The sequence below is a fragment of the Chelonoidis abingdonii genome, chromosome 2 (genome assembly GCF_003597395.2).
Source record: "Chelonoidis abingdonii isolate Lonesome George chromosome 2, CheloAbing_2.0, whole genome shotgun sequence".
NCBI classification, from domain to species: Eukaryota; Metazoa; Chordata; order Testudines; family Testudinidae; genus Chelonoidis; species Chelonoidis abingdonii.
This window is the reverse complement of record NC_133770.1, coordinates 154,103,362-154,127,167: the sequence shown is the minus strand read 5'-3', so window position 1 is coordinate 154,127,167 and position 23,806 is coordinate 154,103,362. Positions and strand designations below refer to the sequence as shown.

Sequence of the window (23,806 nt, the reverse complement as noted above, 5' to 3'; positions counted from 1 at the left end):
CTTTTCCAAGCTCTGTTTTCCCTAGCTCCTGCACAGCATAGGTATGATGCTTCCAGACACCCCCCAGCACAGTGCCCTTTTATCATCTGTGACAAAGTTCTTCCTCTACCTTGGTGGGTCCTGCGCTTATTGGCAAATTTGCTCACCTCAGTGATCTTCCCCACAGTCTGGGTCACCACTTCCTCTGTCTGATCAGGAGTTGGGAGGTTTGGGGGGAACCCGGGCCCAACCTCTACTCCGGGTTCCAGCCCAGGGCCCTGTGGATTGCAGCTGTCTATAGTGCCTCCTGTAACAGCTGCATGACAGCTACAACTCCTAGGCTACTTCCCCACAGCCTCCTCCAAACATCTTCTTTATCCTCACCATAGGACCTTCCTCCTGGCGTCTGATAACGCTTGTACTCCTTAGTCCTCCAGCAGCACACCCTCTCTCTCTCAGCTCCTTGTGCCTCTTGATTCCAGCTCCTCACATGCACTTCCTCTCCTCTGGCTCCTCACTGACTGGAGTGAGCTCCTTTTTAAACCCAGGAGCCCTGATTAGCCTGCCTTGATTGGCTGCAGGTGTTCTAATCGGCCTGTCTGCCTTAATTGGTTCTAGCAGGTTCCTGATTACTCTAGTGCAGCCCCTGCTCTGGTCACTCAGGGAACAGAAAACTACTCATTCAGTGACCAGTATATTTGCCCTCTACCAGACTCCTGTACCCCACTGGTCTGGGTCTGTCACACATCTCTAACACAAAGTTCTGGCTGGCATAGTTGTAATGTAGCCCTGAGTCTGTTTAGTCCATGTCTATAATATTATAGAAGCAACGTGCAATAGGAATTTTAAGAAGGTGAAATCAACCATTTACCTCATGACCTCCCCATTCTGAATGCTTGTAAATTTCAGTGTGTTGATAACAGTAGCAAGATAAAGTTCCCCTAATACAGCTCTTAGGCCTCAAGTGGATTAAGTCTCCCATCTTTTCAAAAACTGCCAATGGGGCTATTAGTTGTGCAATCGTTTTGTCTTGTGGATGCACTGGTGCACTCTAAAGACTGTCAATTTATTTCATTTAGGCTGCCTATGCTAACGATTTTTGGCCACTATTAACCTGGACTGGACTTAAACCAGTGACTCAGCAGAAGTGCTAGCCTCCATCTCACAGACTATGACACATCTTTCTGAGCTGTAGGAGTCTTTCTTGGGCCCATTCCAAACTCAGATACACCAGATAAATGAGACTAGAATTCACTCCTTTTTGTCTTCTAATTTGTGAATGGTCTCTAAGGCTCTGGATTAGTTTTTTTCTATCCTGAATATCTTCCAGCTAGTTTCCTCTTAAAATCATGCATCATCAAAATGCAGCCTCTGTTCTCTCAATGGGATTAAGAACAGCAACAGCAGTACCATAAGCCCAATGCAGATACACAAGTTAAACACAGATGCTGATTCAAATGTGCTCCAATACCTTAGCTATCATAGGTCATTTTAATAGACCTCCATTGTGGGCAGAGGAGGTTAATACCCATAATTTACTGTGATGCATTTTGCTGCTACTGCACGGCACAAATTCTGTCAAGGCCAGTGAAATTACAGCCACGTAAGAGCAATCCTTTTTTAGTATTTATGGCTGTCCCTTATTTTGTTCCCAGGTTTTAGCAGATAGATGGGCTCGTTTAGGAAAGAGAGCAATCTGTGCATAGTGACGCACTTTCAGAGATCTCTCAGAAAATACATCTAGTAACCACAGCCGAAAAATGCAGATCAATCTGATCTGGCTGAAGTTGTTACAGTTTTAGGTAGAAAGGTTTGGGGCTTGAATGTTAAATGCACAAGGGAGGTGAAGGTTAACCATAAGGTTTACCCTGATTTCAGTGCGTTGTGTAAGAATTGCATCCACTCTTTCTTTAAAAAGATGCATTTTTTACATGCCTAGTGGTTGCATACTTAGTGCGTGCTTGGGGTGGCATGCCGCAGGGGGAGCGCTCTGCCAGTCGCCGGTAGGGCAGCAGGCGGCTCCGGTGCACCTCCCGCAGGCGTGCCTATGGGAGGTCCATCGGAGCCACCTGTCGCCTTACCGGCGACTGGCAGAGCGCCCCCCGCGACACGCCGCCCTGCTTGGGGCAGCGAAATGTCTAGAACCGCCTCTGGTTGCATCCTAGTATAAAAAGCTTTGGAAGTGAATATTGCAAAGAATTAAGTTACCCTTGGGTGTAACATATATACCTTAGAATCTAATCGCTGGCAACCCGGATCATTTCAAAGGCACAAAGAGCAGTTAGGCTCCCAGCTCCCACTGGATTTCAAAATATCTTACTCCCTGGTTTTGTTCTGCTTGCAGCGACTGCAACTGGTTGACATTATCCATGTGCGAGGCTGTATCCATGCAGTTGGCCTGTGGTTTAAAGACAACTTTGAAGTCACTTTTGGGATAGTTTGTACCTTACTGCTTCCACAGGTACGTGAGAACTCTTTTTGTTGTTCACTATCATCATCCTAAGGGACTTGCCCACTTGTCCTTTTCCATTAATTACTTACAGGGTTATGTGAAAGGGGGGAAATCTATTTTATTTTCACCTCCAGCTTTGTGTCACAGCTGGAAAATGGTCTTCTGCTTCTTCTGAAGAGGACATAGGGAAGGATGGTTGTTACCTGCTATACTGATCTGCTAAAATTAGATGGGCTTTCACACTTCTTCAGCTAAGTGCAATGGAATGTAAGGTACCTGGGGTGAAAGGACATGGGAAAGCTCTTCTTGTTTTCCTTTCCAAAAATTTAACAACTATACGTATCCTGGTATTTACCAACTAAGCATTAAGCAGTTTGGGGCTTCTGGATCTTGCCAGGTAAAATCTGCAAGTAATGTATTGAACTGTTTTGTGTTCACTCCTGTAGGAGAATGGACATTACTGTGTCCTTTATAGACTGTTGGAATGAAATTAGGTATTTTGTCCTTAATGCAGGCCGCTGCTTCAGTGAGCTTCCAGGAGTAAGATCGTATGAGGGGTGACCACTATCTTCTGGAGCATACCTGGAACCCTGGGCTCCTCTGCTATATTGTCCCAACAATTATTAGCTCTCTACTTTGATTTTGCAAAACAAGAAGTGGTTTGGATTCAGGTCCCATCTCATGTGAACCCCACAAAACTGGTTCTGCTCCACCAATTTTTGTTTACAGAGAATTCTTTGAATGTAAACATCAAGATATATATTGACACAAAAGGGGAACTTTCCTTGTTCCAGAAGGAGTGCGCAGCATTGAAAGGTCATCAATTAGTTCTTAAGCAGAAACCTATTTCTGCAAGACAAGGTGTTCACAGAAACTGATGGAGCTGAACATACAGCCCAATGGCCTCTTTTGTTTTACTTAGCCATGAACACATACTGTTGCCAGTACAATGCACTTTGTCAGCACCAGCGGTTGTTACTGCATCCTGTAGTTCAGAGGAATAAGTCACTGTAAATCAGGTACACTATTCTAATCTCATTGGTATGTTGCTAGACAGCTTTCTTGAGCATACTCTTGTGTCACCAGTCACATCCCTCGCCAATTAACCTGTGATGGCCTAAAATATTGGATATGTAGTAATTTTTTTTCTATTTTTATTTGCTCCTGAAGAAAGGTTATGGCATGCATTAATGCATACAGTTTCTGTGCCTTCTACAAAATGTTCTTTAACTGTGCAGACATGCGATCCAGTCAGTCTTTCATGGTGAAAGGAATCTGTTTACTGAATAGTATGAATCTGCAGCATTTATGGCCAGTTTTGGGGCTTGCTTTCTAAACTGATTGGTTTTGAGTTGCTTTCTCAGCTGACTGCATGTTTAATGGGCCCATTTAATTTTGTCATAAGGTGCTTGGAACAGCTACCAGAAGAACCCAAGCTGGGGATATATAATAATACACTAGAGGCTAAAACAGAGGGAGTCCTGACTTGGACTTGATATTTAGCATTAATGAGTCCTGCCACGAGTGCAGGGGACTGTACTAGATGACTTCTTGAGGTCTCTTCCAGTTCCATGATTCCATGATTCTATATACCATTATCGTTTATCCCACCTCAGCAGCCCTAAGGAAAGGGGTGAAGCTTACCCACCGAGAGGATATAGGTTGTTTACCTAAGAACCTATTCACAGCAATAAAGTTTTCAGGATGTGCTTTACCGTATTAATTGCTTTAAATTACTGCAAAGATTTTATTTTAATGCAGCCCTGAAATTTTTTTTGATAAGGTAATAATATATAAAATCAAAGCTTTCATTGGAGCATATGTTACTGCAGCAAAGCTCTTCTACATTTGTTTTTGCAACACTTGTCAAACAGGAGATAAATGTTGAACAACGAAAATAAGGATTAAGCATAAACTGGCTGTGGGGTGAGTACATACTGCATTACAGACTTTCGATAGGATGAGTAATTCTTATAAATTTCCTGGCCTAATTAGGGAGACCAGATAGCAAGTGTGAAAAATCGGGACATGAGTGGGTAATAGGCAACTATATAAGACAAAGCCCTGAATTCCTGCATATGGACTTTGACCCCCTGCCTGTTTTTTTTCTAATGCATTATCAGCATATTCGCTTTATATAATTAAATTTACAATATCAAGTGTGCCTTATATTTGCCATTTCAAGTTTTACTCTGTTGAACATGTTGTGGTTAGACTCAAGAGCCCTGGCACTATAATATTTCCTGCCCCTTTGACCATCTGAGCAGCTCCTAGTTCTCAAACAATTTGTCAGAATCCTGCCACCTTCCCTATTTTGCTAAATATTCTGCCATCACTTTTATGGTCAGCAGTTTAAACACTTGAAAAATTTCTTTCCCAAGAGCCAGTATCTGTAGAGCACTTCCCACTAGACAATGGGCAAGATTAATGTTTCCAAATTAATTACTTGTCCTTGACTTTCTCTTCTGGCCTCTTTTAAATACTTTTTAATCCCCATTGCTACCTGATATAATGGGACTTCCTGCTGGATATAGATAAATGATGAAGTGTCTTTATTATTCAGTCTTCAATTTCTATTTCACTGGAGGCTTTTAATAGCTATGAAGTAATATTAAATATTAGGGATACCAGTTAAATGCAGTTAGCTCATGTGATTAACTCAAAAAAATTAATCATGATTTAAAAAATTAATTGCGATTAATTACACTGTAAAACAATAGAATACCAATTGAAATGTATTACATATTTTGGATGTTTTTCTACATTTTCAAATATATTGATTTCTGTTACAACACAGAATACAAAGTGTACAGTGCTCACTTTATTATTTTTTATTACAAATATTTGCACTGTAAAAATGATAAAAGAAATAGTATTTTCAATTCACTTCATACAAGTACTGTAGTGCAATCTCTTTATCACGAAAGTGTAACTTACAAATGTAGATTTTTTTTTGTTACATAACTGCACTCAAAAACAAAACAATGGTAAACTTTAGCACCTACAAGTCCACTCAGTCCTACTTCTTGTTCAGCCAATAGCTAAGACAAACAAGTTTGTTTACATTTACAGGAGATATTGCTGCCTGCTTCATATTTACAATGTCACCTGAAATTGAGAACAGGCATTCACGTGGCACTTTGTAGCAGCGTTGCAAGGTATTTACGTGCCAAATATACTACATTTGTGTGCCCCTTCATGCTTTGGCCATCATTCCAGAGGATATGCTTCCATGCTGATGATGATCAATTTAAAAAAAATAACGCATTAATTAATTAAATTTGTGACTTGTCTAAAACAGATAGTAGGAGTTAATAGAACAGAAGTATTTTATATCTCTTTTGACTGTAAAGGGTTAAACAAGTTCAGTAAGCCTGGCTGTCACCTCAGAGGACCAATCAGGGACAGGATACTTTCAAATCTTGAGGGAGGGAAGTTTGTGTGTGTGCTGTTAGTTTTTGGTTGTTGTTCACTCTATGGGCTCACAGGGACCAGACCTGCAACCAGGTTTCTCTCCAATCTCCCTGATACAGGCTCTTATAGTTCAAAATAGTAATACTAGTAGATGGCGAGTTAGGTTTCTGTTTGTTTTCTTTATTTGCAAATGTGCATTTGGCTGGAAGGAGTTTAATGTGCATTTGGCTGAAAGGAGTTCAAATTGTATTTTTGCGGAAGGATTTTAATTTGTACTTGAATTACTAGGCTGGAGGTTTCCAGTGCCTATTTGCTAAAAAACCCTGTACTTATTCCATTCTTAAATTTACAAAGATAATTTTTACTGTTTTTCTCTTCTTTAATTAAAAGTTTCTTGTTTAAGAACCTGATGTTTTTTTTATTCTGGTTAGACCCCAGGGAACTGGGTCTGGATCCTCCAGAGACTTGGTGGGGAGAAAGGAGGAAGGGGGATAGAGAGGTTAATTTTTCTTTATATTAGGATTACTTTTCTTCTCAGGAAGAGTCTGGGAGGGGAGAGAGAAGGAGGGAGGAAGGTGAATTGTCCTTTCTGTTTGTGATTCAGGGAGTTTGAATCACAGTAATCTTCCAGGATAACCCAGGGAGGGGAAGCCTGGGAGAGGCAACGTGGGGAAAGGGTTTACTTTTCTTGTGTTAAGATCAGAGGGTCTGGTCTTGGGGTCCACAGGCAAGGTTTTGGGGGGACCAGAGTGTACCAGGCACTGGAATTCCTGGTTGGTGGCAGCGCTACAGGTTCTAAGCTGGTAATTAAGCTTAGAGGAATTCATGCTGGTACCCCATCTTTTGGACGCTAAGGTTCAGAGTGGGGAATTATACCATGACATGACTGAACTCCTTGGTAGAGAATTGTATGTCTCCTGTTCTATACCGGCTCACTTTCACCTCTGTCTGGCACGTAAAAATCTTTTGACACTGGCTACAACAGTGCCATGCATATGCCTGTTCTCACTTTCAGGTGACATTGTAAATAAGAAGTTGGCAGCATTATCTCCTGCAAATGTAAAAAAACTTGTTTGTCTGAGCATTTGGCTGAAGTAGGACTGAATGGACTTTGTTTTATTTTTGAATGTAATTATTTTTTGTACATAACTCTACATTTGTAAATTCAACTTTCATGATAAAGAGATTGCACTACAGTACTTGTATTAGATGAATTGAAATATACTATTTCTTTGTTTTTTTGCAGTGCAGATATTTGTAATAAAAAATAAATACAAAGTGAGCACTGTACAGTTTGTATTCTGTGTTGTAATTAAAATCAATATATTTAAAAATGTAGAAAATATTCAAAAATGTTTAAATGGTATTCTATTATTGTTTAATAATGCGATTAATTGTGATTAATTTTTTTAATCGCTTGACAGCCCTATTAAATATATTATCTCATATGCCATTTCTGACTTGTGTGCATTAACTGTATAACTCAATTAGGTGCTGCTTTTTTGAGTCACTGGTAAAGAAAAATTAATAGTAGCTGCTCCCTGACAGTCAGGGCCCCTTCAGATGTCTCACGTTGGGCTACTTAAATCGCCACGCACTTTTGAAAGCCTTGGTTATTGTACATAAGCAGCGTGTTTGTTTATAATTCTATCACAGTGGGAGTGAAGAAGTGCTAAGCAGTTAAACTGCCACTTAGTCTATGCACATTTTGAATTGTGTTCACTTCCTTTGTTTTATCACAAATTCCCCCATTCATTCTAAGAAGTTCTCCAGTTCTGTGATGACACCACTTTGGAAGTGTGCTCTAGGGGCTAGATCATGGGACTGGGCTCCTGTGTTGTCGTTTTAGCTCTAACAATTCATTGTGATGGTGGACAGATTATAATCCCTTTTGTGCTTCGGTTTCCTGATCTGCAAAATGGGGAAACTATCCATAAAGCAGCAAAGATCTCAAAGCCCCATAGACCTATTAATCCTCACACACTCATGGCGAATTGAGGCCCGGAGATGCAGATTGGTCTGGCGAAGATCTTTCAGGGAGTCAGTGACAGAACTGGGAACAGAATCAAAGTGTCCTGTGTCCTAGTTGTGATTTAACCGTAGCACCATCTTTCCTGAAATCTCAGGTCCTTATCAGGACTGAGGTTTGCCTGTCAGTCACTGCTGGTAGCTCTAAGACTGCTTGTAAGGAAACAAAACTCAAGGGCTTGCTCATGTTTCCATGATCCTCATTCAAAGGGTGAATTTCACCTCCATGCAGAAGGCCAGCATGTAGCCTATGCTCTCAAATTAGGATTTAAATAAGCCCTCATGCTGACTTCCTCCACAGGTGTTAATTTCTACCCCGACAGAAAAGTTTATATTCCAATTGTCCAGTGAAATACCTGCCACTAGTAGCAGAATAAGAAATTTCCTTGTGGGCATATTCCTTTAAGCAAATATTGTTCCCAATGCTAAATTTCCACTGTATTTGGGGACAATGGGTATTAGAAATTTTGGTTTTCTATGGATATCTTTATAAAGCAGTTAAACAGTGCAGTATTTTTTATCTTTGTGTGTATGTTTGCAAAGCATGTATTTGTTTTGAGGGTATATTTGATTGTGTGTGTGTGTGTGTGTGTGCGCGTGTGCTCGTAAACACACAGACAAAAAGAGCACAGTATTGGAAGCTCTATAACACCCCTTTAGCCCAGCCCAGCCCCTCCATGACCCAGTTCAGGAAAGAAGTTCTTAGTGTATTTTATGCATTTCTTATCTTGTAAGACCCATGATCGCTTGGGTTTTTTTTTTTTAAAGCAAATCACCCAGAAATTGAAGGGACTCAGAAACAGGAAGAAAAATAATCCTCCACTGCAGTTAAAATCAAAGTAATTGATGATAGAAAAGAGCTATTGGTTTGAGTCTTTCCTCTGCAAATACAGGTTATGCCCTTGTCCCTCTGGTAAAGGATGTGTCAAAGTGAAACTAATATGCCATTGGATCTACGCCAAGAAGCAGCACCTTATACTTCTGTTGGGTGATAGGAAAAACATGTCAAGACAAAAGACTCATTAAACTGCCAGGGTTTCCTCCACTGAAGTTTTGTCTTTTTAAAATCTCTTTTTATATTCAAAAGTATCTGAAAAATGCTATTCTTCGCTCCCTGATTTGCCTGTTTTGGTTTTTGCTTTTTTGTTTTTTACGAGGGAAAGACAAAGATAGCGAATTCTTTTGATAACACGTGCTAGACAATCAGAGCTGAATCAACAGCATCACAGCCCCAACCAAAAAGGTCATTTGTTTCTTCAGCTCTCATTACAAAGTTATTACGGGGGCAGTTCATCTGTAAATAGCAGTAACAGGTGCTGGAATGCAGTGCCCCATTATACTGTCTGGTGGTGCCTGCTTTATACAGTAATATAAAAACACTGGGCTTGGTGCATACTCTAGGGCTGTATTGCTGCTATAACTCACCATAATACTTCAGCAACTTCGGCCTCTGTATCCCTCTTTCTGTCCTCATCCTTGTACTCTGGAAATACACTAGAGAGGAGTCTAAGCTGCAAAATTCAGATCTGAGGCCATTTCTTAAACATGATCTCTCTTTTCTGTTCCTTAGTTTCAGCCTGGCTTTTCTCTTACCTCTCCCAGCTCCTGGTTAGAACAGAGCATCATAGTCAAACAGACAAGATCACTGCTGTGGACAGCTCTTTGGAAATTGGGGAGCATGCCATTTTCTCTGCTCGTGTTTGCACACAGAGCAAAGCACATAGTGCTGACCTAGGGAAGTCTGTGAAAATGCCCATTCTCTTGACAAAACCAGCATTTAAACATTCTGAATAAGGTGCCCCTTGCAAGTAGCAGTAGTGTCAGTCCTAAGCATGCAAAAATCATGAGTTGGGCCACCAAAATCACAAGACTGGCTTAAAATCATGAGATTTGAAGGGGAAAAATACATTTGGGGTCTTCTTATTTGTGTCCTAATTATTGACCTTTTAGTGTTTTGCTTTTTTGAGCTTTTCTCCACAAGTATGAGAACTAGAAACGTTAAATGTAATCTGTAATTTTTTTATATAATAACATGACTCCATAGGCTAAGGCTTTAAGAGAAATACCACCGATCATGAGGCTTGAGATAAAATCATGACACTTGGCAGCAATGATTCAGGTTTTATGTGCTTGGTATGTGATAAATATACTTCTTCCTCAGTTGTCCATAGAGTCATGCCATTGGAAGAACCAGGAAGAACAGGCTAGGCAAACCCTGTGGGGGGAATAAAAACAAATATTAAAAAAATCTTGTTCCCGGAGTATTGAGAAGAGATCTCTTATTTCAGGCATTCTTCATTCATGGTAAAGAAGCAGAAGTGCACAAAACACAATTATGTTCTCGCCTTTGCAGGATGCCTTTAAGTATTTCTTTTTCCCCCTCTGCTCCCTTCTCTAGTAATGTTTGTGCCTCTTTGTCATTAATCTCAACCAAGCTGCAGTCTGAGGCCAAACAGCGATGCATCTCATATCACTTTGAAAAGGATTTTGTAATTTAGTTGCTGTCAGTCAGCAGTGAATTCACACTGCAGCCTTGTACTTGTGTTTAATTATGGCACAAACCTGTATCTCGCAACAGGTGCAATGGAGCATATAAATGTTATTCTTGCATATGAAATGTATTCTCACTATACTGTCTTCCCAGACTAATGAGGTAGGAGCATCTGTCCAGAGGAAGATTATACAGTTGGAGTTAACAGCTGGCTTAAAATCTCACTTCACTCCTCCCCATTTGGACACCCCAGTGTTTTCTCTGCAACAGTAGAACCTTAGTTGCTGCTTTCATTGTTGTCTTTATGCTGACCCCGAAAGGAGGGTTAATACAACCAGCTGCTGTGGACACAAGAAGTGCCTTCTAATTACAGGCTATATTTCTGCAGTACTGGTAGCTGTTCCTGCCTCTTCTTCACTGCGGCTTCCAAAGGGAAATCAACACCTGTCAAAACAATCTGAGATTCTTCTATGGCCTGTTTTGTTTCTTAATTTAAAAAAAAAAATACCCATATTGTGGTGTAGTTGAGTCTATCAGCAAACATAGGGGCTTCTTTGAAGGTACAGTCTAAAAGATAAAGCTAGCTGCAGCTGAGAGAGAGATCTAGGCACTTGCATCTCTGCTCTGTATGGGAGGGACTGGGATTAGTTTTTTCTGCCCTAAAGTGTGAGAGATCCCAGACCGCAACCCTCTCTGGGTTCTGTGAAGCTCTGCAGCTTCTTTTGCAGCATCTGCGGTTGCCACTGGCAAGAAACAGCATAGTAGCCTGTCTACACTGGTATAGCCAGCAGAGCCCCCTAGTGTGAGAAACTGTGTAAGCTGATAGGAGTTCTACATCACCTTGCTAACTGACATTAGCTAAGGGATGGAAGCACTCTTTCATCAGCGCAGTTGCAGCTACACCTGTCGTTTTGTTAGCATAGCTATGTCGGCGGGATGGAGTGCAGTGTTTTTCACATTCCTAACTGGCTTAACTATGCCAGCAAAACTTTGCAGCATAGACCAGCTGCTAGTAGACCACTGGTCTGACCCAGTCTGACATTTCCTTTGTTCCTCTGAGTTTCCTTTCTTTCACATGTGCCAAACTGTTGCAGTAGTAAAGCTGAATATCTGAGTTGTTTGGTACTGGAGCATTGTATCCTAAGGCTGTGATGGCTTCCCTGTCCTTAAATACTTGTGTTGCAGGGGACCAAATTCAAATCTAGGGGATAAGCACTGAAATCTCCAGTGCAGGAACTGTCTGGGGTTTGAGGGCATGTCTAACAGTGAAACTTCTGCATGGCAACCTTTACATTGGAGAGGTGACAAGGCCAGTGTAATGGACTATATAATTTCTCCTTTCCTCTGCACTGTACTTCACCCTTCTCTCTCTCTCTCTCCCTCCCCTATTACTTTCTGTCTGGGGATCTCCAATGCACTTTATGGTCCTTAATGAACCAAACCTCACAACCCACCAGTGCAGGTTGGTATTATCCCTATTTTACAGATGGAGAAACTGGGGCATAGAGGGGTTAAGTAATCTGCCCACGTCCTGTGGAGTAGCCACAAGACCATCCTTCCCGAAATACATAAGAGCGGCCATACTGGGTCAGACCAAAGGTCTATCTAGCCCAGAATCCTGTTTTCCAACAGTGGCCAATGCCAGGTGCCCCAGAGGAAATGAACAGAACAGGAATCCTCAAGTGATCCATCCCCTGTCGCCTATTCCCAGCTTCTGGCAAACTGAGGCTAGGGACACCATCCCTGCCCATCCTGGCTAATAGCCATTGATGGACCTAACCTCTGTGAAGTTATCTAGTTCTTTTTTGAACCCTGATTATAGTCTTGGCCTTCACAACATCCTCTGGCAAAGTTCCCTTCAGTGCAGTGAAGCGTAGACTGCGTAGACTGTCCTTCATCAGTTAAGACTGAGCTGATCACAACACATCATCCAATCTTCTCGCACTCTGGCCATCCTTCGCCATGCTTGTCCATATCTCCTCGTTAGGAAATCATCCTACCTCTTTGGAGGACGACCACATGGCCGTTTTCAGTTCTCGTGGATACCACTCAGATATAGCTGCAGTCCATCTGTTGTCACTGAGTCGGGCCACATGAAGCATCTGTTAAATGTTCAGCACACCCATCACCCTTTCATTATTATTATTTGTTTGTGTTGTGGTAGCAACTAGGAGCCCTAGTCATCGTGCAAGACCCCACTGTGCTAGGTACTGTACAAACACAGAACAAAAAGATGCTCCCTGCTCCAGAGAGCCTACAGTTGAAGTATAACGCAAGGGACAATGGGTGGATACAGACACTGTAATGGGAGCATACAAGGTAACAATGGGACAATATAGGTCAACATGCCCCATAGAAGTCTCAGAACATCAGCAGCCTAATCGCTGTCAACTTTTTGGTAGGCTTCACAGTGAAGGAGAGTTTTTTCCATAGGGAATTGAAAGAGGATAATGAGGTTGCTTTGGAGGTATTCACAGGGAGCTCCTCCCAAGCATGGGAAAAATCACAGTTTGGAAATGAAACACATGGGCAAAGGAGGCTGGCCTCCTGCACTGATCAGAGGCAGGAGTTGACATCTCAACCATGACTGAGAGATGATAGGTAAGTGGGGGCAGGCCATGAAGGGCCTTGAACGTGAAGGCAAGTAGCTTCTGTTTGATGGCGTAGAGCAGAGGGACCCATTTGGAGGAATGCAAAGAGAGGGGTGGCATGGCCAAAGCAACGGGCTAGGAGAATAACCTTTGCAGAAGCATTCAGAGAAAATAATGTTGCTATAATTGAGGATGGAAGTCTGGATGGGTTTTAGCTGCATGGATAGATAGTAAAGGCCAGATCTTGGGGATATTATGCAGGAAGAATCTGCAAGATTTAGGCATAATCTGAATCTGAGAGAGGTCTGAATTGACAGTAATGACCTGTTATGAGGTCATTGTTACCAGGTTACAAGCCTGGGTGATGGGCAGGATGGAGGTGTTGTCTACAGTGATCAGGAAAGGAGGTAGCAGGGAGGGCTTGCGGGGGAAAGTCTGAGAGTTCTGTTTTAGCCTGGTTGAGCTGACATCTAGATAGCCACAAGCAGATGTCAGAGAGACAGTCTGAGATTTTCAGTCTGAACAGAAGGAGACAGGTCTGGGGCCGAGGGGTAGAACTGACAGACAGCATGGGGATGGTGGTTGAATTTGTATTTGCAAATGGAATACCTAGTGATAAGATATAGAGGGAGAAGAGAAGGAGGCTAAGTACCGAACCCTATGGACTTCTCACAGAAAGTTGGCAGGAGGATGAGGAGGATCCTTTGAAGGAGCAATTAAAGGGGTTGGAGGAGAACCAGATGGAGTCACAGAAGCCAAGGGCTTACAATAAACATTCTTTGATTCCCAATGGTGGTCTATCATCATCATCATAAAAGACTCAAACTGGTAGTCTTGACTTTTAATAAGTTAAAAACAAGCAGAGTAAAGAAGCTTTTCAAGCCACCTTTGTCCATCACATAAAAGTAAAAGAGGGCACAAGTCCAATTTTTTTTTTCTGAATTCCTTGTAGGTCACTTCTAAGGGATAATAGCTATTTAGTTTGTACTGCAGCCTACTCACAGTAAATGGCTGCTGTTGATTAAAATCCACCTCAGTTTTACTTTGGGTATTTTATGAATCTCAAAAGCTGTTAGTTTTGAGCAAGTGCTAGAGTTATACAACCTATTGCTACATTACAATAAAATACTGGAATGTGCATTGCCTTTCTAGAACATTAGAGTCCAGAAAAACAAATGTTAAAGGCCTAGAAAATTCAGTATTAAATCTAAACTTACAAGATAAGAGCAGGGGTTAATGCAGTGACAAATCACTGCTTAGAATCAGAGACGTATGCTTGGGATAGATGGTAAAACAGTACTCAGCAGCTGCTACGCCACCATCTGCCCTTCTTTGCCTGTAAAGTAGTCTGGCCACCTTGCGTGTGAATTTCCATACTCCCACAAGTTTGGGTTTCTTGCATATTTAATCTTGACTGTGAATTTCCTAGAAATCTATAGTACGAGCACCTAGTGCCCAGTTTTGCAGGTAAATCAGGATTAGCATTCAAAGTGTTGCTTCTAACATTTGTGCCCCCTTGCAGGTGTCTCCACAGGGGTGAGTGTAATACCTTTAAAACCACCCTAAAACATCTAGCAAATCCTTTCGCACATCATGAGCCCTGGAATGGGCATTTAAGGGCTTCCATACTCTATTAAGCAATGTAGTGCTGTGGCTAGGAGAGCAGGAGAAAGACAACTGTCTGGCCTCCGAAGGCAGTTTACATTTCATACTTGCACTGACTTCAGTCATGGAGAAGCTTGCTACTTGCTGTGCAGTCTTGCTGCCTTTGATGCCCATGTGTGTTGAGGAGTGAAGCTGAGCATCATTCAGGTAGCGTAGAGAATCCCAGCGTGCAAACTGTTACTGACTCATCTTCTCCTGACTAAGCTGCTGACCAGAACTGCTCTGCCGGGGAGCACTCACACACCTCAGTTACTGAGGGAAAACGTCTGCTGCTTTCAAGTTCTTTAATTTTTACCTAATAATTTGCAACATATTGTTTAGTCCCTTTCTTGGTTTGCTTCCCAGAACTGTTTCCAAGTTTGAAATAATTGCACCCATCCATCACCTGCAACAAGTGAAATAAATTGCACCAGGTATGTGCCATCCATTTTTTTCAGGCAGTTTTGGTTTTGGCAGAGCAATTTTGTTACTAGAAGGGAGAGCTTTCACTGGACTTCCACCTCCTCAGTGTTTCTGATTCGAACATATCTCTTCCATTTTCCTCCAAACTCAGTGCATTGCTGGTAAGAAGGATAACTCATGGCCCTTACATTTGCAATGGTTTAGTTCTTGTCAGTCATCCGAGTGCCATAGGTTAGCACAATGAAGAGGTCAGCTGCTTCAACTAAAGCAAGCATCCACCCCAAATCTCAAACCTGGGGGGAACCTGAACTGTTTTTCACGTACAGTTTTGTTCTGAAAAGTAGCAATATAAAAATGGCACCACTTAGCAGACCTGTTTTTGTGTGTAGTGGGTCATATGGTCTCACTGTTTTTCCTCCTGCTGGCTATGCACTCTGGGCAAGTGAGCAAGACTCTCTTCTTCTTTGTGCATCTTCAACAGAATGGTTTTCTGAGTTTCAACTGGCCACACTTATGCAGAATCACTGAGAGCAGAATTTGGAAGTGCTGCATGTTGGAAATCTTTATTACTGGTCCTGGGGTGTGAGAAGGAATGAACTCAGATTGAATCTGAACCCAGGCACCATTTGCAGGGCTGGCAGTGTAGAAAAAGGTAAAACGACTTGTTTACTTGTAAACTGAGCTCCTCTCATACTCAGTCACGAAGAGACAATGAACATCGAAGCCCAGAAAGTGAATTTTTTTGAGAGAGAGTCTTTTCAGAGAAGTACCATATTCAGAGAAGTTATTCCCCTCTCTGGCCCTGACAACCCCAATGACACTCCTGCTTTTTGACATCTATGTCTAAAACATTATATTCCAAAAACCAATTATGTTGCTAAGTGGCAACACAGTATTGAGCAAACACCTCATTTATAAAAACCCTGGGACTTAAAAGGAGGGAAATGAGTAGTTAAGGGCATCATAAATCTTGTGCTGCCCACATAATAAACATAAACACATTATTCACATCCAGTTCAAAAACATGCATATTTCACCTCAACACTAAAATCTGAACTCTCATCCTTGGATTGTTTTTTTGAACGTGGATTGTGTCTGATTACCCTGGTTGCAGGAAGAAACCGGGATAGTTTCATTTGCATGACGATAAGTGTCCAAAACTTTAGAGGTTTTTACAAACCAGTCCCCAGCTTTGGAGTCTTTAGGAGGAAAGCACCTCAGTCCTGTTTCCTAATTTGTGTTTTGTATATGGTTGACTATAAGCAAATAGGACTGGTTACAGCCACCTCTCTGCCTAACTATTAAAATGCCTTGATTAAACCCCAGGCAAGCCTTTCGCCTGCATTTACCAAATCTCTTATTTAGAGCTAGAAAGAAAGCTTGTTGTCTATAAGAGCAGCACCAGAAATATATTATTTATAGCAAAAACTAAATTGCAGAAGTGGCTAGGGTTGCCAATTTTGGTTGGCCGTATTCCTGGAGGTTTCATCACATGACATAATCTTTAATTCAATATGTATCTTCAATTCCTGACAATCCTGGAGGGTTGGCAGCCCTAGAAGTGGCTAATGCCATTGGCCCAGTAGCACAAGAACAAGCCTCAGTCATTGTGGCTGGTTTTTTGCCTTGATATTTTGTGGGGGGATTGAGGGAGTGGGTCTGCCAGACATGGAGAGCTTTGGCGACAGCTAAAAGATTTTGATGCAGAAGAGAGGATGTGATGGCGTTGGTAATGTTGCCACTGGAAACAATTCTGGGCTCAGACATAGCTTCTTCCCCATTTTTAGAAAGCACCACTGCCCAGCATTGACTGTTGTTCCAGTTCAGTTCTAATCTAGATGGAAATAAGATATCAGTTGGCCCAGTTACATGCCTAATCCAAGGCCCAGGCCAAATCTCCTTGAAGTAAATGACAAATCTTCCGTTGATATCAGAGGGTGTAGGATCAAGCCCAACAGTGAAATACAGTCCTGTGCAGAAAAGGCCAGCACAGAGCCTGCACACCACTTAGGACTAGATTTTTAAAGGTGTTTAGGCACCCAAAGATACAGATCATAGATTCATAGACTCTAGGACTGGAAGGGACCTCGAGAGGTCATTGAGTCCAGTCCCCTGCCCTCATGGCAGGACCAAATACTGTCTAGACCATCCCTGATAGACATTGATCTAACCTACTCTTAAATATCTCCAGAGATGAGATTCCAACAACTCCCTAGCCGTAGCAATTTATTCCAGTGTTTAACTACCCTGCGTTAGGAACTTTTTTCCTAATGTCTCCAACCTAAATCTCCCTTACTGCAGTTTAAGCCCTTGCTTCTTGTTCTATCATTAGAGGCTAAGGTGAACAAGTTTTCTCCCTCCTCCTGATGACACCCTTTTGGTCCTGAAACTTGCTATACATGTCCCCTCTCATCTTCTCTTTCCAAACTCAAACAAAGCCACTTCTTTCAGCTTCCTTCATAGGTCATGTTCTTCCAAGACCTTTATCATTCTGTTGCTCTTCTCTTGACCCTCTCCGTTTCTCCACACTTTTTGAAATGCGGTGCGACCAGAACTATATCAGTTGAGCCCTAACGGAGAGTTATAGCGGAGAAAAGAATTGAACTTCTCGTGTCTTGTTTACAAACACACCTGTTAGAATCCCAGAATTCACGTTTGCTTTTTTTGCAACAGTATACACTGTTGACTATATTTAGCTTGTGTTTCGCTATGACCCTAGATCTCTTTCTGCCATACTCCTTCTAGAGAGTCTCTTCCATTCTGTATGTGTGAAACTGATTTTCCTTCTAAGTGGAGCACTTTGCATTTGTCTTTATGACTTCATCCGGTTTACTCAGACCATTTCTCAATTTGTCAGATCATTTGAATTTGACCCTGTCCTCCAGCAGTTGCAATCCCTCCCAGTTTGTATCGTCCGCAAACTTAATAAGCGTACTTCTATGCCAAAATCTAAGTCGTTGATGAAGATATGACAGAAGCCAGTCCCAAAACATGACCCCTGCGGAACCCCACGTTGTTAACCTTCAGCAGGATGGGAGCATTTATAACCACTCTCTGAGTACGGTTATCCAGCCAGTTTGCACCCACCTATAGTAGCCCATCTAAATTGTATTTGCCTAGTTTATTGATAAGATATTTCATGCGAGACTGGTATCAAATGCCTTACTAAAGTTCTAGGATACCACATCCCCACTTCTCCCTTTATCCACAAGACTCGTTACTATCAAAGAGAAGCTATCAGATTGGTTTGACACGATTTGTTCTTTACACATCCATGCTGGCTTTCCCTGTCACCTTACCACCTTCCAGTTTTGCAGATGATTCTTTTTAATTACTGTCTCCATTATCTTCCCTGGCACAGAAGTTAACTGTGTCTGTAGTTTCCTGGGTTGTTTTTATTTCTCTTTTTATAGATGTGCACTATGATTTGCCCTAATACCACTTTGGAAGTTCTCCTCCGTCTCCCAATGACTTTCCAAAGATAATAGCTTGTGGCTACAGAGTACCTCCTCTCAACTCCTTGAGTATTCTAGGATGCATTTCATCAGGCCTGGTGACTTGCAGGCATCTATTGTTCAGTATTTAATTAACTTTGCTCTTTTTTTTTATCTTCTAAACCTCCCCCTTCCATAAGATTCACCTATGTAGACATTCCTTCAGAGACTTGGCTCAGTAAGACCGAAAGAAGCAGTCCTTAAGCATCTCTGGCTTTCAAGTTTTTCGCGTTCTGTTTTCTCCTTCCTCACTCGAGCAGTGGGCCTACCCTGTCCTTGGTTCTTCCTCTTGCTTCTAATGTATTGATAAAGTTCTTTCCTTGTTTCCCTTTATTCCCAAGCTAGTTTGAGCCATTTTGCCTTGCCTTTTCTAATCTGTGCCCCCTGCTTCCCGTGTTATTGGCCTTATTCATCCATGATTAATCTGACCTAGTTCCATCTTTTTACTATGACTCTCTTATTGTAGGATGCAAGATGCTCAATGGTAGCCAAGGTGGTCTTTGTGCCACATTCTTCTCTTTTCCTACCCAATCAGAATACGCTTGCTTGGGCCTTATGAAGTACCCTGATAGACTGCACTCTCCTCACTTGTTTTTTCCCTCGTTTTGAATCGATGGACATTATCACTATCAGCCTCTGAGTAACTACCAAATCATGCACAGCTGAATCATTGTCTCTATTTGCATGTACTCCTTCTCCTTCCTTAGACTTGCAAACTCCTGTGATGTCATGATCCTTATCACCAAGCTTCCTTCTACTTCAAATTCCAACGAGTTTCCTCGCCCATTGTTAGAAATCAAGTCTTAGACTAGACTTCCCTAGTTCAACCTTCTGAAATAAAAGTTGTCTGCAATGCGTCCGGCTTTTATTGATTAGTCGTAGACACTCATATGTTATATTTCTCCCACACATTGGAAAGTGAGTCAACCCATCACCACCAATCTGAAGTATTGGGATGAGTTATTGTAGTGTTGTTTAAAAAAGCCTCATCACCCTTTCCACCGGTTAGGTGGCCTGAGGATAGACTCCTAGTACAACATACACCCTCTGTTTTTTACCCTTTATCCTACCAGAGATCCTCAACACTTCTGTTCCTATGTCATCTCCACCTCAGTCCAAAGTGTGTTACATTCCTATATATTAGCAAACTCCTCCCTTTTTCCCCCTGTATCCTTCCTGCAACTCATACCATCACACACCAACATTTCCAATCATTGTATTATCTACCACTCTGATGCAACAATGTATAGTTTGATTTAATTTTATTAGCACTGTCCGTTCTTCTGGCTTTATTACCCTGTGCTCGCATTGTTAGTCAGCACTAAATACTGGTTTGATCTTGCCTCCCAGTTTTGCCCTGACCCTCCTTTCTCTCTGCCATTATAGCCCACATTCCCTCTTGTTTCCGACCCATCTCCCAGGTCTTCATGTTCCCCACTTACCTGTGGGCTTTGCTCACCTGTCCCCATTGAACCTAGTTTAAAGCCCTCCTCACTAAGTTAGCCAGCCTGTGTGCAGATAGGCTCTTTCCCCTCCTCGAAAGGTGAATGCCATTTCTGCCTAGCAGTCCTAGTGGGATAGGTGCCTAGTGGGATTTTCAAAGGGGCCTGACTGCATCTTTAGGTGACTAAATATCTGTAAAAATCTGGCCCTTAATGTTTTCTTTGAGGACTCAAATGGTGCACAAAGTGACAGGTTCCCCCCAGGGTGCCACCTGGAACTTCCAGAAGCTGGGAATGGGCAACAGGGGATGGATCACTAGTTGATTACCTGTTCTGTTCATTCCCTCTGGGGCACCTGGCATTGGTTACTGTCAGGAGACAAGATACTGGGCTAGATGGACCTTTGGTCTAACCCTATTTGGCTGTTCTCATGGTCTTATCACTGAGCCCTTTGACCCACCAGCCTGGACTCCCTCCCATGCTGTGCTGCTGTGACAAGGTGCAAAGCCCTTCAGCCTGCACTTTCCCCAGCATTTGCACAGGTAGGGACACATCCAGTTGCAGTTACATGCAGGGTCTTTAACCACCAGCGTCCCAGCTGGGGACCCCAGAGCCGTACTGTCCTGTCCATGTCAAATCTCGCCAGTATATGTGTGTAATAACCAGTCCCCCTCCCAAGGGCAGGAGGGGCAGGGATAGCTCAGTGGTTTGAGCATTGGCCTGCTAAACCCAGGGTTGTGGGTTCAATCTTTGAGGGGGCCACTTAGGGGTCTGGGACAAAAATTGGGGGGATTGGTCTTGCTTTGAGCAGGGGGTTGGACTAGATGACCTTCTGAGGTCCCTGCCAACCATGATATTCTGTGAATGTGAAGAGAACAATGCACACTTGTGGTAAGCAAGCAGAGATTTTCCCCAAGTACTCTAAAGCTCAGTGGATTAGATTCAAACAAAACAAGTTTATTAACTACAAAAGATAGATGTTATGTGATAGCAAATAGATCAAAGCAGATTACCTAGCAAATAAACAAAAAACACAAACTAATCTTAATAGATTAGATATGAACTTCCCCAAATTCACTCTGTTCCTCAGGTGTTTCCGGGAGTCTTCTTGTGTAGGGAGTGAAGAACCCCAGAGGATGTCATTTCCTGCCTTATATAGCTTGAGCATATGGTGGGAACTCTTTGTTTCAAAAAACTTGGTTCCCTGACCACTTTGTGGAAAAATACTGACATCCCAGAGTCCAGAATCATGTGGCCTGGTCATATGTCCTTGTAGAGTTATAGCAGCCATTGCTTACAGGCTGGCCAACACATCCACAGGAAGGTTAAGCTATTCCACAGCCCATTGTCTTTGTTGATGGGCCATCTGCCTTCTTCACTGTTGTACCTGAAAAGCTGGCTGTGGGTGTTTTCCAGAATATGCCCATTTGAATTACAGATTGCTAGTCAATATTCATAACTTCAGATAAAAAAATGATACATGCATACAAATAGGATAATCATATTTAGCAAATCATAACTTTTCCAATGATCCCTCACAGGTCCCATCTTGCATAAAATACATCATTATGCTATAATCATATCATCATAATATCACTATGAAGACTGTGGGGTGCAGTGTCACTCATGGTAGCTCTCTGTCCGGGGTGAATTTCATCCTGCATTTGCTGCACTTTGCAAAAACTTGATACATTGATTCAATAAGCAAGGGTGAAATTAAACTCTGGAAAACACCCTTAAACTGTCCCACAATGTCATCCAGCCCCAGACAGGCAATTCCCTCTCTCAACTCCTTGGTCAGCTCAGGTTTTGGAAGTGCTGTGGGCTCCTCCTAGAGGAAAGGGGTGCTATGTGCATGCAAGTTTTTATTCTTTGGAAGGAAGTATCAAGCACAGATCCTGGGAGCTTCTGTGATATTTCAGTGTTAGGTTGATATGGGATAGATTGCTGCTGTGATTCAGAGCCCGATGAATGACCTTCGATCTCCCATATTGTGTCAATTGTTCGTACTTGTGGACTAAAGTGTAGTTAACAGGGAGGACCATGCGAAGGTTGCCACTGTCGCTGTTGTGGAAGACACCTTTCATGCTGATCTGAAGAGGATGGAAAACTACTTTCAGTACTGGCAGCTCAAACCCAATCCAACAAAAACAGGGTTGTCAGCTTCCCAACTCAGCAATTCTGAAGCTAAGAGGTTGCTGAATGTAAGCTTCTGCGGCAAGGCAATGGTCCACGATCCTAACCACGCCAGAGGATGTTGTGAAGTCATTGACATGCATGGGAAAACTCCCATTGACTGCATAGGACATTGGATCAGACCTTAACTGCTGATTAATGCTGTTCCTTTTTTCCAGCATCATAAGCTATACCAAAGGGATGCCAAACCTTTTATTTTATAAATTGATGATTTAGTATCTTTCAAATGAGAAACTCAAAGCTTTCTGCAAATAATAATGAATTGACCCTTCGCAGCATCCCTATGGATGTTATCTCCATTTAAAACACAAGTAACCTGAGGTCAGAAAGATGAAGGCCCAACTCTTCAAAAGCGGCATCTAATTTTGGGTGTCCCCATTTCTGGACATCCAGCATGAGACACCTACAGCCTGATTTTCAGAGATGCTGAGCACCCACAGTTCCTGCTGACTTCAGTTGGAGCCCAGGCCATCGACATTTTGAAGTATCCAATATTAGAGGCTGTTTTTAAAATGTAGAGGTAGAAAAGGAACTTTGCTGCTTTACACTAGGGAGACAGCCAGTAAGAGGAAGACATGAGTCACTCTTGGTCAATTTGTCAGCTCTTCTGAAAATTTTGGCCATGTGTCCAGATTAAATCCCTAACTTCTAAGCTCCTGCTCTAACCATTAGACACACTGGCTCAGACATCTCGGTGAAGCTATCCACCTGCGATCACACACACAGTAGCATCACTGCCTGCACTGCCAAGCACTCAGCATAATGTCGTAAGAGCCTTTAATAACTTGTCCCCCCTGCCATCCCTTTCTCTCACTCAGTTAAATGCACACCATCTCCCCCATTAAGCACATCCTTGAGTTTCCATTGCAGCTTTCTTGACGTCAGATACTGACGCAGCAAGGAGACCCCCATCCAATATTCTTGCTCAACAGGAAAATATGAACAAGCCACTTGAGTAAGTACAGCGGGGAGGTTTGAGAGAAGCATTGTTTAGGCTTTGAATAACAAGCACCCCTTTTCTTTGGGACATAAGACATTTCTATTAGAGAAAATATGGCTCTAAAGAGAGACTGTGACAGTGACAGGGATTTTAATAGGTCAATAGAAAAAGGATCATGAGTACAAATGATACATCTGCTTCATTGCCTGTCAGCATTCACACTCTCAGGTGGCCTATAATAGCCGTGCAGTCACGGAAACTGGAATAGGGTTGAAATTGCTGAGGCTTGAGCATGCTGGTGCTATTTCTCTTATTTAAAAAGAAAGAGGCAGCTCCGATCCAGTTGGCTTCACACTCTGCTGCTGCTGTTTGGACAGTTTAATTCATAAGCAATAACTAACCTTCCAGTGAAGCCTCCCAGCTGCTTCTGGTAGATCGCTACCCTCCCCATTCCACAGAAGGAAACTGAATTGCAGAGAAGTTGATTTGGCTGCCAGCGCTCACGGGCCTCGAGATGACAAAGTCTGGGAAGAGTCCATCTGCAGAGTAGGCTGTCTCCATGGTCTGGGAGTGTTGCACACAAATGGGCTCGTTGTCTGGTGGGAAAGGAGGGAGCAGCATGCCAGCACTGTCCACAGAGCACCCCATTCCAAATGCTTCACCCTGAGGTGTAAATCTCCCTCCTGTGCCGCATGCGTCTAGTCTAGTAGTT

General features: G+C 42.4%; 1 protein-coding gene across 2 annotated transcripts in view; it reads left to right on the top strand.

The window, feature by feature from the left end:
• Positions 1-23,806, top strand: part of LOC116840018 (tetraspanin-15-like) — a 216,745-nt gene that overhangs the window by 178,290 nt on the left and 14,649 nt on the right. For both annotated transcript variants that reach the window (XM_075062739.1, XM_075062738.1), the window contains one exon: positions 2,324-2,440. In XM_075062739.1, the coding sequence (XP_074918840.1) occupies positions 2,324-2,440 (117 nt within the window). The remainder of the gene's footprint in view (positions 1-2,323; positions 2,441-23,806) is intronic.